The sequence below is a fragment of the Penicillium digitatum genome, chromosome 1, assembly GCF_016767815.1.
Source record: "Penicillium digitatum chromosome 1, complete sequence".
Taxonomy (NCBI): domain Eukaryota; kingdom Fungi; phylum Ascomycota; class Eurotiomycetes; order Eurotiales; family Aspergillaceae; genus Penicillium; species Penicillium digitatum.
The window spans coordinates 802377-815299 of NC_089384.1; the positions used below are offsets into that span (position 1 = coordinate 802377).

General features: G+C 50.5%; 5 protein-coding genes across 5 annotated transcripts; 2 read left to right on the forward strand and 3 right to left on the reverse strand.

Annotated features, from left to right (window-relative positions):
* Positions 1-171: 171 nt before the first annotated feature.
* On the reverse strand, positions 172-1935 carry Pdw03_2598 (Prefoldin; the record flags this gene model as incomplete). Its single annotated transcript, XM_014681848.1, has 1 exon — positions 172-1935. One exon carries the CDS (start codon positions 1933-1935, stop codon positions 172-174), a length of 1764 nt encoding a protein of 587 aa, XP_014537334.1.
* Positions 1936-2126: 191 nt separating this feature from the next.
* On the forward strand, positions 2127-3366 carry Pdw03_2599 (CDK-activating kinase assembly factor MAT1; the record flags this gene model as incomplete). Its single annotated transcript, XM_014681849.1, has 3 exons — positions 2127-2163; positions 2221-2461; positions 2532-3366. The coding sequence occupies 3 exons, from the start codon at positions 2127-2129 to the stop codon at positions 3364-3366; spliced, it is 1113 nt and encodes a 370-aa protein (XP_014537335.1).
* Positions 3367-3781: 415 nt separating this feature from the next.
* On the reverse strand, positions 3782-6700 carry Pdw03_2600 (Spindle pole body protein; the record flags this gene model as incomplete). The annotated part of the gene is made up of 1 exon (XM_014681850.1): positions 3782-6700. The coding sequence occupies one exon, from the start codon at positions 6698-6700 to the stop codon at positions 3782-3784; it is 2919 nt and encodes a 972-aa protein (XP_014537336.1).
* A 2525-nt stretch (positions 6701-9225) lies between these two features.
* On the forward strand, positions 9226-10701 carry Pdw03_2601 (Phytase; the record flags this gene model as incomplete). The annotated part of the gene is made up of 2 exons (XM_066100239.1): positions 9226-9273; positions 9358-10701. The coding sequence occupies 2 exons, from the start codon at positions 9226-9228 to the stop codon at positions 10699-10701; spliced, it is 1392 nt and encodes a 463-aa protein (XP_065955639.1).
* Positions 10702-11010: 309 nt separating this feature from the next.
* Positions 11011-12560, reverse strand: Pdw03_2602 (F-box domain protein; the record flags this gene model as incomplete). Its single annotated transcript, XM_066100240.1, has 2 exons — positions 11011-12158; positions 12218-12560. 2 exons carry the CDS (start codon positions 12558-12560, stop codon positions 11011-11013), a joined length of 1491 nt encoding a protein of 496 aa, XP_065955640.1.
* Positions 12561-12923: the final 363 nt, after the last annotated feature.

Here is a 12923-nt window from a genome sequence, read left to right on the forward strand (position 1 = left end):
ACTTGAAAGCCCGTAGGTTCGAAGGAAGAAAGAAAGAAGAGAAAAGGAGAGTTTTGCTGGGGACTAGGGGGACTAGGAAGACAAACAAAGCAAACAGTCGAATGGTCTTTTCTGCAGAACAAATACATGCATGTACATTAGAACAGAGATAACCCTGCAACTCTTACAAGACTATCCCATTCGTGAAGCTTTGAACTTGCTCACTCGTTTGGGTTCAGCTTCCTCAGGAGGGAGCAGATCCTGTTCCTCGCCATCTTTAGATGTGCCGTTCAGGCGTCTTTGCATATTGAAGAACTCCGATGCAATCTGCTTCTGATGAAGCTCTTCATCGTAGTGGTCCAATTCAGGAGCCACTGCAGTCCCTGTTTTGATCTGTCGCTCAAAGACCTTTTCAGCCAGAGTTCGATCATGTGGAAATTGAGGCGCAGAAGGTTTCTCAACGATGTCAGAGATCGGCACGGAGAAGGGTTTGGGCTCTGTTGGCGTCGCGGGGAAGAGCACAGGCGGCACCACAGATGGAGCAGTGTTGGCTTGTTTGCGAAGGCGGGATTCGGTGACGATTGATGGAATGGCGATTGTTGCCCGGGGAGCAACATATTCACTAGCGGTACTACCTGGAGTAGCGGCTCGAGCACTTTTGAACCGGGAAGTCTTCTTGGGAACAGCGGGGGTGGCTGTGGGGGACTCTGGGGCACGGCTGCTCCGTTCGACAATGGAATCAGCGAGCACCTGGGGCTCGGCCTGTGGGGCATGAGCCTTCTGGGTAGTGATCGGGGGCGCGGGAGCTGGTGCTATATCAAGTGCATCGGCGAACGCTACCCGTTTCTTAGGCTTCTTCTCTGTGGTGAGAGTTTCAACTTTAGCAGGTTCCGCAATCTCTTGCTGCACTTCCTCGGGGAACGTCGTAGTATCCTTGCCCATGTTCATCAGACCTCGGGCATTGAGCTTGGCTTCCAACTCCATCATCTGCTGGTGGTATTCCGCCGTAAGGTGGGTGTGAGAGCGGCCATGTTCGTCTTCGTTTTCCTCCTCGTCGTAGTCGTAATCGTAGTCCTCGTCAAAGGAAATTTCACTTCCGGACTCATCCATTTCTAACTCTGCCACAATAGCCCCTACCTCGTTGATTCCATAATCGAGCATTTCCCGGCGAAGTCTTGCTTCTTCCGCGGATTCATTCACATCCGTCACAGGTGGCTGCATGCGATCTTCGGCAGTTACCACAGACTGGGGCTGAGAGAATTTCAAAGACGGGCCATTTAGCTCTGTGGTTGCATTGTCGCCATTCAACAAACAATTTTGCTGATCTACAGCATCCGAGTTGACCGGCTCACCCACCGCGCCTTCACGTTCAACATCGGCGAGAATTGCAGCAGTATTCTCCGGCGCACTCGTCTCCGGGATGTCGTTGACACCAGCCTTCTTCAGCACATCTAGCAATTCCGAAGCGTCATTACCAGGCGTGTTGATCTTGCTCGAGACAATGTTTCCCTCCTCATCAAGCTCCTCCATGATTTCCTGCATCGGGAATTCCGCCCCATCCTGCAGCGGCGGCTGATCATCCAGGACCAGAGCGTCCAGCTCATTTTGGGCCTTCAGGATCCTCTTCTCCATAGTCGCAACGTTCTGCTGCACGTAGTCGATGCGTCTTCCGAGAAGATCAACCACTTGCCCGCGAGACCGCATCACGCCTTTCGAACCAAGTATTGTCTGCATTTCCTTCTGATCCACTAGTGTGCCGCCAAATTCCAGAGCCACGGCAAGAAATTCGTCTTTGGTGGCATCGTCTTCTAGGTTGCTGATCTCCTCGCGGAGTCCATCGTATTCTGCTTCCCAGGTTCGCCAGTGGTAGAGCGATTTTTGAAGTTGGAGGATGTTTTCTTCGAGCGCGAGGCGCTGCTCCTCGAGAGCGTCAAGATTGGGGTTCGGTACTCCCATGATTATAAAAAGCGAAGACTAAGTGGCAGCTTCGCACTAACAATGTAACTCGAATGGAACGAGGCAAGAGGATTGCCGGAGGCAAAAGAAAAAAAGTCGCAAAAAGGTGACGATAGTGGTCCGTGCATGAGTTGCTTATCAGCCTCAACCCAGTCTGTGGTTCATCTCTCCCACGTCACTTCACTCTCACCATGGCCTCTGATGCGGCTTCTCGCCGTGATGAAGACGGTAAGCTCCTATTCCGCTTTTTTTTACATATATAATGCTAACCATGTCGTTTCGCAGAAGTTTGCCCTGTCTGCAAATCGTCGCGATACCTGAACCCGGACATGCGCTTTCTCATCAACCCCGAATGTTACCATAAGATGTGCGAGTCGTGCGTAGACCGCATTTTTTCATCCGGTCCTGCAAACTGTCCGGTGGCTGGATGTCGCAAGACACTACGTAAAAACCGGTTCCGCAAGCAGACATTCGAAGATATCGGGGTGGAGAGAGAAGTAGATATCCGGCGGCGTGTAATGCACATGTACGTCTCTTGTCAAACACCCTGAAGCACCCGGTGATATATGTGAGGACTAACAGCTTATCTCAAATAGTCTCAACCGCCGGGAAGAAGAGTTCGACTCAAAACGAGCATATGACGACTTCCTCGAGCAACGAGAGGACATTATCGCGAATCTAGTAAGCCGGATCGACGTGGCGAAAACCGAAGCCCAGCTCCAAAAATACGCAGCAGAAAACATGCAATCAATTCGCAAAAACCAAGCCATAGAAGCCGAGGAAGCCTCCTCCTTCCAAGCCCGCATGACCCTCGAACAAGAAGAAGCCCGACTCCGCCGCCAAGCAGTCCGCCAGGAATACGAGACCGAGCGACGCGAGATCCAAGCCGGACGCGAAGATTTCCTCTCAAGACTCGCCTCCGGCTCATCGACCGATGCCGCGGCCATTGCGCGCGAAGGACACAAGGTGCTGCTCAAGAAGTCGTCCGCGCGCCGCAGCGAGGAAGAACGAATTCGACAGAAACAGGCTGCGCTACGGTCGGAGATCAAACGCGGGACGAATCTTTCCACGGTGGAGCATGCTGGTGCGGTGGATACGGGGTTTGTCAAAGGTCTGCGCAAGATCAAAACGCCCGAGCCGGAGAAACCGTACGACCCGTTTATGGGCTATGTGCCCGACAAGCGCGACTACTATTCTCTCCAGTCGTATTATCCGTCGCAGTATCTTGATCCTATTCGCAATGATGCGCGCATGCTGGCTGGTGGTTATGATTTGCGTGAATACTACTCGCGTACCCTGCTTGAGGCTTTTGCTGGGTTGAGCTGCTTTGTCGGAGAAGAAATCTCACAGCGAGATGCTGCTAAAATTTCGAAGTCCACAGCTACAGAGGGTGCGACTATGGCTGTGGAGGGTGGAGAGAACACTGCCTGACTGCTACTTTGACTTGGTTTTCAATGGCTTTGGGGCCTGCATGGTATTTAAATTGTATTATAGCATAGCGATGGCGTTTTCGATTCGTTAGGGGTATCCCAACTGCATATGGTGTTACCATCATCTAAACGTTGACAAAGAAACTGAGATTGGCACCAACAGCACAACACAATAAAACGGTCTAAAGGAAGAGAGTTGCGCTATATAGTCCACTAGAAGAGATGGAAAAGGTTGTTTCGAAGGCCGCGATGCGACGGCAATGACATTTGAGTATCAAGAACTACCTAACCAACAATCAATTACCCAAATCGATTAAACATACAGATGGGATCAGACGCCAGGAAACAGCGCCAAAGTAGCATCAAAGTAACCAGAATAGTATTAACACACGCAATGCGCTGCAATAAACATCAGCTCAGTGGCCGTCCATAGAAAGGTGGCCAGTCATCTCAGCAGTGCTCTCAATGCCCTCCCAGGGCAGATCCTCCTCCTCATCCAAGTCAATCTGGCCGTGGCGAGAAGACTTATCGGTAGTACCAGTGACATCAGGTGCATGGGACATGTCGGCATCAATTCCAATTGACTCGAGAGTCGCTTCCATTTCTAGCTCGGTCATCTCACGACCATCTTGCCTTTGGCCCTCCAAAACATCATAGAGAGCGTATATTTGATCGGACTTCATGTCAACGTCCTTGAAGATTTTGTCAATTTTTTCTTGCAGGGCCTTGCGCGGGCGCTTGCCGAGTGATGCGTCAAGCTTGTTGTAGGCGCTTTGATATGCGGCCAGTTGCATCTTCAGGTGAGAGAGTTCATCCTCTAGGCCCTTAAGAACAGTAGCAAGAGCCACAGCAGGGGGCTGCGAGGGGCGCATAGTTGGCTCTTCGTTCCAGACGGATGGTTTGGGCATGCGCTCTGACACAGGAATGGGCTTGGCAATCTTCACGGACTCGTGGTTGCAGGTGCCGTTAGTGGAGTGGCCATTGCAAACTGTGCAGTTCTGTCCATTGTGTCGAGCAATGCTATCCAATGCTTTTTGGGTGGCTTGAGGCAACTTAGATGGATGAGCAGCCACCAGATCCACGTGGTGGAGGGTGATGTCAGGAAGGATGAAAGCAGAGGTCATGTCAGGCGCATTTCGCTGCTTCCTGCGCTGGGATGCTGCGGGCAACGAATTGTCCGAATGGCGCCGAGAACGCTCTACAATCGGCACTTTGAGACTGCTATTCCCATCAGCCTTGGCCTTCAAGGCGGTTGTAACATCTCCAGTGGCCGAGGCTGGGCGAGGGATTTCTGCCTTGGATTCGCGAAGAGATGATTTGCGAGGGGCAGGAGTTTTCAAAATGCTCTGTCTAGTCGAGCTGACGGTCTCTGTGGGATTCGATTCCTTAGATTCCTTAGATTCCTTGGGGGAACTCGAACGTCGTTGCTTGCGCATAATTCTCTCTTCTTCCAATGTTTTACGTAGACGGGAGATTTCATGTTCATCAATAACACTCAACAAGGTAACGTCTGTTTCAGATAAAGCCTTGGTATGCTCTGACACCTCCGGCCCAGTCCCATCTTCAACCACCACTCGCTTCACGCGCTGTTTGCTCGTGCTGGGTTGTTTCCGGGAACTCTTTGTATCAGAAGAGCGAGACACAGCTGACTTCAATGGCTTAGAGATTGATGCACGTCTTGATGGCATATCAATAGAGAAGAGAACCTCATCGGCACGTTGCTTTTCAAGGCGAGAAATTTCCTTGTCCACTTGGGTAGACACTTTGGAGCGGGAGTCATCCTGGCGTCTGCTCCTTGTGGCGGAGCGGTTGCTTTTCGATGTAAATTCTCTGGTGCTCCGACTACTGTCCCCACTGCGCTCAGTGTCAGATTGGCTGTCATCAACAACATCAGATACAGCTGAGCTAGCTTCTGACTCGACAGTATCTTGTTCGCGGGCCTTGCGGCCGAAGGCTCGGCTGATCTGGGACTTGAGATCCGCATTCTCCTGTCGCAGTTCCTCGTTTTCGGCCTTTAGCTCTCGAGATTCGAGGTAGGCGGCTCCAAGTTGTGAGATGGCCGACTCTCTGTCATGGTTCAAGCGCTTGATGGCAGACTCTTGGACTTGGGCCTTTCGATCGGCAATGTCCAACTGGTTTTGCAAAGCGAGATTGGCTGCGTCTAACTTTTGGTTCTCGCTTTCCAAGCGCTTAGATCCCTTTTTGTGCCCGTTATCATCTGATTCGTACTTTGCGGATGACTGGCGAGGTCGATTCGCCTTCAAAGAAGAATTCTCCTGACGGTAACTGTCCAGTCTTTTCTCTGCCTCGGATTTGAACATTTCTAGTTCCGCCACCTTGTCCTGAAGTAGCCTTAAATGAACAAACAAGGCCTTCTCATCTTCGGGGACAGGCACTGCATCCAACGGCATGTGCTCGTGGAGGAGAGACACGCCTGTATGCTCATGAAGCGGGGAAACAAATCGGGTAGATCGCATCTTGCTCTGTCGGGAGTAAACGGGTGTACCATCTTCGTACACACCGGAGATGAGGTCGGAAATGTTAGGAAGGTCGGGAAGAAGGAACGATTGATGGGTCATGGTATCGCCAATAGGGTTGGTGTTGGTTGCGTTGGCATTACTTTTGCGGGGGGTTCCTGCATGATTGGAAGTCGATTTGCGGAACTCCTTCGCGTATGCATCCCGCGAAGCTCGCTCAATCGCGTCTGCAATCTCCTGCGAGGCATTTGCGTTTCCAAAACGCGTCGAACGCGTCTTCGTGGTGATTGGAGCAGGTCGTTCGTCTCCCAAAAATGACCCCTCGTAGCTGTCACGCACTTTTGCGTGCATATCGGAAAATGTCCGACGCTGGTCGCGTTGAGCCTTCGATACTTGTGGGCTCATGGTTTCTTTCTGCGCTTGGGTTGCTCGTCGCACCTGAGCGTTCTTTCGTAGGTTTTCACTGACGGCACGGCGCGATGGACGCGTAGCAGCAACTGGCTTTTGTGGTGTGGGATACTCAACGCGAATGGCGGGCGAAGATGAGCGTACACTGTTCTCGAAGCTCATCATAGAGCTGCGCGAGTCGTCGTGTTCTGGTTTGCCAGCACCGCGTCCTACCTCAACGGAAATTTCAAGGTCGCTATGTGAAAGTTCGTCGTCCAAGTCCTGTTCCTCATGTTCCTCCTCTTCGGAGGTCTGTATTTGCGAAAATTCGGGGAAAGCACGGTCAAGTGTTGATGTGTTAATGTCGTAGTCAAGCTCCTCATCAACACGTCGTGTTGAGGTGCCCATTATTTCGTCATCCAAATTGGTGAGCGAAAATGAATCGTCATGTAACCCAGGATTTCTGTTCATTGCAGGCGTTCTGAGATTTAAGGGTGAAGTTGAAGAAAGGAATTGGTTTGTTTTGGAGCAGAGTCGGAATGTTTGGGTCGGGCGCGTCTCGGCAACCCCGGGAAATCTGATTGGCTCAAGTCCCCCCACAGCCGAACAGATATGAATTGCTCAGTGTCCTTCTCTCTCGTGGATTATGTTCGACATTTTGACTGCGACGGCGAAAATTATGCTATGTTTACCCCCAAAGTGTCAAGGGTAATATCACTCCTATCAATCTTGGTGCACCTGAATATGGGAACGTCAATACAAAAAATCGTGATGTCAGGTATCTTTTGTATGACCTTTACTATGTAATACTATACATCCAATTGACGGCCATGGGCCTACCTCCACAGCCAGCGCGATCTCAGACCCCTATAATCTTTCGTGGTTGCTAGCAAGAATAAAACCCGAGAAATCACGATGCAGAGGCTCGGTCTGATCAGTGGACTTGTGCTTGTGTGAAAGGATAATAGACGATGTAACAATCGAAGAAGTATACTCAGCGAGGCTCGGTCTGCAATGTTGCAGTTGCTTCTCTTTATTTCAGATGGCTAATAAGTCTTGGTTGATGAGCATGAGACTTAGGAGCCTTTTCTCTTAATCTCATTATTCTATGATGATCGTTCCCAAGCTTGTCTCACTGGGGACAAATTGCAAAAAAAAAGTGACCTTGATAGCCTTTCAATGAGGATATTAAGACTTGTAATGCAGAAGTTCTTCTCTATACGGTATCGACATTGCTGACTTCGGGTCAAGGCCCTATTTGTGTGGATGTTGGTTGCGACTCCAAATTCTGGGGATTGTGATGGGGATGAGCCCAATGGTGCCTATTTCACAACCGAAGCGGTCCAAACAATGTGTGTCTCAAAAGATAGGAAAAATTTGTGGTTGAGCAGAAGGGACACGAATATCCCGTTAAAGTTGAGGTGGTATGAGTGGACACATCATCGGTGTGGATTCCATGCACAACATATAACTCCGTGGGCCACCTCTACCTTGTAGCTGTGCAATACCCTCCCCAGTCAGAAATCGGCTGAGATGGATCTGCCAATAATACATCAGTCTTCACTAGCGCGGTGTATTGTATATACAATCTACACCCATCTGTAAGTTGCCGCAAGGGAAAAAAACAGTACCCAGAGGAAAAAAAAACATCAAAATTACTAGTTTTCGAAAGATCGGCAAGATCCACATAAATAGAATGATGACTAGGGAGGGTGTAGTGTGCCTTGACCCTCTTATTTCCCGAGTCCATAACTATTCTCCTAAGTATCCCATTATGTAAAGAGTGGTGTTGATGCTCCTTATGCTGGACATCGTTATGGGCTCTCGATCAGAGTGATCTATTTGATCTACATACTCCGCACATATGATCTACATGCCTGCTAATGTTTCAAAAAGATCATCACGCCTCAATCTTCTCGATGCAGTAATGTGGACATTCGAAAAGACTTTTGGGTCTAGTCTATCACCTCCAACTCGGCAGTACTTGGGCCCTTATTCCTTTGTAGTAGGCGCGTGCACAACGTATACGACGTGCCCGCTCGGTTCTTCTTCCTCAGATTTCCATCGGAATCTTCAAATTACAATACCGCAGTTTGCTAGAACTCAATTCGGTGCACATGTAGCCTTCGTCTCTTGTTGTTGGTTGGAGAAATTGGTCTTGGCGTGGCGTATTGTCGGAGGTCCTTAAAGATATACAAGGTACGGAGTATTCCCATACTCCGTACGTGTGCGAAGTAGTACCCCACCCGAAGTAGCTTGCAATGATCCATGTTGTCCCTTTTACTCCCAATACATCTGCTTATCACTACACTGAACGAGTCTAGGGGAATAATAATAATATCACCTAATATACGAAGATTCATAGAAGGGCTCCACCTTAAATGACCTCGGGAGCGCCACACAAACTCTAAATATGCGAGCAACCTTGGAAGCTTGGAAGGAACAAGCTAGCCTTGGAAGCCATTGTAAGACATAGTGGGCCAAGTGGCCGAAACTGCAGAAGGAAAGAAAACATGTGCAACAGAGATTGATATGAATTGAGGCTCATATGGCACATAAAAATGTCTTTGTAGGGTGACAATTGAAATGCCCACATGTGAAATCCTCCCGTTAATGTAGACCGGATACCTCTAGTGATATACATACTACTCCGTACTTGTGAAGGATCTCGTCGCGGGGACCACGTGTTTCAGCAAGAACACTAGACCAATCAGCGGGACCAACCCGCTCACGAGCACACCGTTCTAGGCTAACTCAAATGCTTGAGAGTCACGTCAACATTTAAATATGGACTAAGTTCCCACTTCTTGCATTCTATACCCTTGCAGGTTCCACGTCCTTGTGTTATCATCTACTCATCCCCCCCCCCCCCCCCCCCCCCCCCCCGTGCAATGGCAGCGTTCTCCAAAGAAAAAGATGAAGAGGGCCTGCTTGAAGAGATCCAAGGTCAAGGTTGGAAGCACCAAGGCCAGAAATCGTCCCACAAATGGCGTACGATGACCCTTTGGTCCCTGCTGGGCGCTTTCGCCCTGTTTGTATACTTCGTGAGAGGACCCCCGTGCAACCACCCTTCGCAAGCCCCAGCCCGGCCTGACCTACCTGTGGCTTCCCCCATTAACAAGTCGAAGAGATCTTCGCACCACGAACATGCCTGCGATACTGTCGACGGCGGTTATCAATGCAACTCTAAGCTCTCACACAAGTGGGGCCAGTATGCACCCTATTTCTCTCTTTCCGACGAATCGGCCATCTCAGATGAGGTACCTCACGATTGTCAGATCACTTTCGCTCAAGTGATCTCCCGTCATGGTGCTCGTTTCCCGTCGGCAAAAAAGAGCAAGGAATATGCCAAGCTCGTCAAAAGCATCAAAGCGAACGCGACTGAGTACAAGGGCAACACGGAATTCATCCGCTCATACAATTACACCATGGGCGCTGATGATTTGGTGCCCTTTGGAGTGAACCAGATGGTGAACTCGGGAACCAAGTTCTACCAGCGCTACGCAGCGTTAGCTAAGAAAGCTGTGCCCTTCATTCGCTCATCTGGCTCGCAACGGGTTGTGGCTTCAGGAGTCAACTTTGTCAATGGTTTCCAGAAGGCAAAGTCGAATGACAAAAATGCCAATCACCGTCAATCAAGCCCCAAGATCAGTGTCATCATCTCCGAAGAGCCTGGCACCAACAACACTCTAAACCACAGCAAGATCTGCCCCAAGTTCGAAGATAGCAAACTCAGCGACGAGGTCGAAGAACAATTTATGGCAATCTTTGTGCCGCCCATCCGAGCCCGTCTCGAGGCGAATCTCCCTGGCATTCAACTCCAAGACACCGATGTGGTCAATCTGATGGACATTTGTCCTTTCGACACAGTGTCCCGGAGTGACGACGGATCCAAGCTATCCCCATTCTGCGCCCTCTTCACCCAAGCCGAATGGAGCCAATACGACTACCTCCAGTCACTGAGCAAGTACTACGGCTACGGCGCAGGCAACCCACTCGGCCCAACCCAGGGTGTCGGGTTCGTGAACGAACTAATCGCTCGTCTCACTCACACCCCAGTGGTGGACAACACAAGCACAAACCGTACGCTCGATGCTCCCAGCGCTGCGACATTCCCCCTTAACTACACCATGTACGCAGACTTCACGCATGACAACGGAATGATTCCGTTCTTCTTTGCTCTGGGACTTTACAACGGCACCGCTCCTCTCTCGCTCACTCAGGCCCAGTCTCCGACCGAAATGGACGGATACTCAGCTACTTGGACGGTGCCTTTCGGTGCTCGTACTTATGTCGAGATGATGCAATGTCGCCGCGACCCGGAGCCGCTCGTGCGAGTCCTCGTTAACGACCGTGTTGTTCCGCTGCACGGTTGCCCGGTGGATAAACTTGGCCGTTGTCGCCGTCGTGATTTCGTCAAGGGGCTCAGTTTTGCCCGCTCTGGTGGTGACTGGCCCCAGTGCTATGCATAGGCGACTTTGAGAAAATTGGTGCAGGGTTGGTTCTCCTATAACCTTCAGCCTTGTGTTTCACGATACCCTCAAGATTCCATCCTTATGTACATATTCTTGTTTTTTTTTGGTCGACGTTAATGCAGCACATAACAATACAACATCGGCGTCTCCGTAACAATCTATTTGTACCTAAAAATATAAGCGCACGGTTCTTACGCATGTCGGTTACCAAACAGGGAATTCAAACAGCCTCCGAACTCCAAAACCATCCAAGATCGCAACCGCTACATGTCAAAAAGCTCTCTCTACCCTTCACTTTTACACAGCTCAATGTGACTGACCATTCCTTTTGACTTGATGCAGGGCAGAAAGAACCCACGCCTCCCAAAGAGACATCTGCTCACGCAAGACATGCACCCCATCATCTCCCAAGTCCTGACTAGACAAAGCACGCAGTCTCTCAAACGAAGTCCGCCTCAACGGCAATAGCTTTCCCCTTATCAAAGCAGGGAGGCCATCAGATGTCAGCAGGACCGTGGTCGGCGACTGAGCAGCCGAAGACGTGCCCGTCGCAACAGTCAAAGAAGATGGCACAGGGCCAGCGGGATAATCATCCAACACCTCGACGCCATTTGAGACAGTCACAGAATCAAAGTGTGCAGTGTAGTCAATATCCTTTAGAACGAGCCGCTCCAGCTGCCCCATTTCCTCACGCAGGACAACCAGCACATCACGCCACAAGCCGCCGGGCCGGAGGTAGATGCCGCGTAGACGGAAATCGCGTAAGTGGGGACTATGGCGACGAGCCAGTGCGATGATCTCGTCAGCACTCAGTCGCCAGCCCTGGATGCTGAGTTTGCGGAGGGCTTTCCAGCGGATGTGGTGGAAGAGTAGCTCGAGGTCGAGGTCTAGAGGTGTTTTGCTTAGGAAGCCGATGTGAATGGCGATGAGGTTCTTGGCTGCAACGAAGAAGCGGTGGAAGACTTTTGAGAGATTGGCCATGGTTCTGGTGATATCGGTTGTTGAGTAGAAGTTTATGTCGAGGCTTGTGAGGCGTCCGCCCATGGCGGCAAGGGTTGTTGACGGGGCGCGGAGGAGCTGGAGGGTTGCTTCCGGGCTGATTTGAGGCCCTGTGAAGCGGATGGAGCTGCATTTTGAGTCGAGGAGAGCGAGGCTGAGGTTAGCTACGGCGCGCGAGCAGGCGGTTTCCCAATCGAAGCGTATGCTTGTTGCGGTGCTGGTGCCGGTTCCCAGTGAGTGGTCACGTAGAAAGTCGATAAGGTATTCGTCTGCTTCATCTTGGAGTCTGAGGAGCTTTATTTCCTGTAGAGCTGAGAACAGTGAGACTGCACGGCGCAGGCAGGTTTGGTCATTGTTGGTTTCAGTTAAATTGGTTTGTTCATACAGTCGGCGGCTGTGTAGTTGGGATAGCTTGGGATTCTCTGACCCCAAAGCTCGCAGTGTGTGGGCCCATCCTATATTTTACTATTAGTCCATTTGCTCGCTATTTAATGAAACATTGCAGAATTTGTACCGCTTCCTTGATAAAAGGGTCGCACCATGTACGTGATGGTCTTCACATAGTAGGCCAGCTGCATGTCTACCAGTTCATCTAGTCGCCGGAAGCCGTGCTCAGAGAAGCGTAGAGTGAACCGATTGAACTTGTAAGGGGTGCCAATTTGCATGAAGCGCTTGCAGACGAGTCGAAATTGATCAAGGTCGGACGCTTCGCCATGTTTGTGGTCGCCAGGCCTGGAAGTATGTCCATTTCCATTGAATCTGCCGTTTAGGGCTCTCGGTGCGGGTTCGAGAAGAAATGACAAGATCTCGCTCAATAACTCATCAGCAAGATCATAAATGTGACGTGAATGAGCCATAATTAGTGCGCAAAGCCGAAGCATCGGCCGCTTGACGAAGTAGCAGCAACATGGAAAGATCGCGGACTTGAGGGAAAGTTGACGCTCTTAACATGTCCCCAAGACCGGAGAGACAACTCACGGAGGAAATTAAGAAGAGGGGGGAAAATGAAACATGAAAAAAAAAAAAAACAGATCTAATCCTCGAGTCGTCGCTATTCTCCTGCAGACACTAGTAGGACAGTTGACTTGTCTCGCCATGCATGGCGAAAGCTGTCGCCCTAACGATTGATTTCGCGACCGGGGACGATTGTCCAGTGCCTAATTTAGTGTCCTCGGCATTGACAAGGCGGGCACTTTGAATCGATCCGCTCAATTTCATTG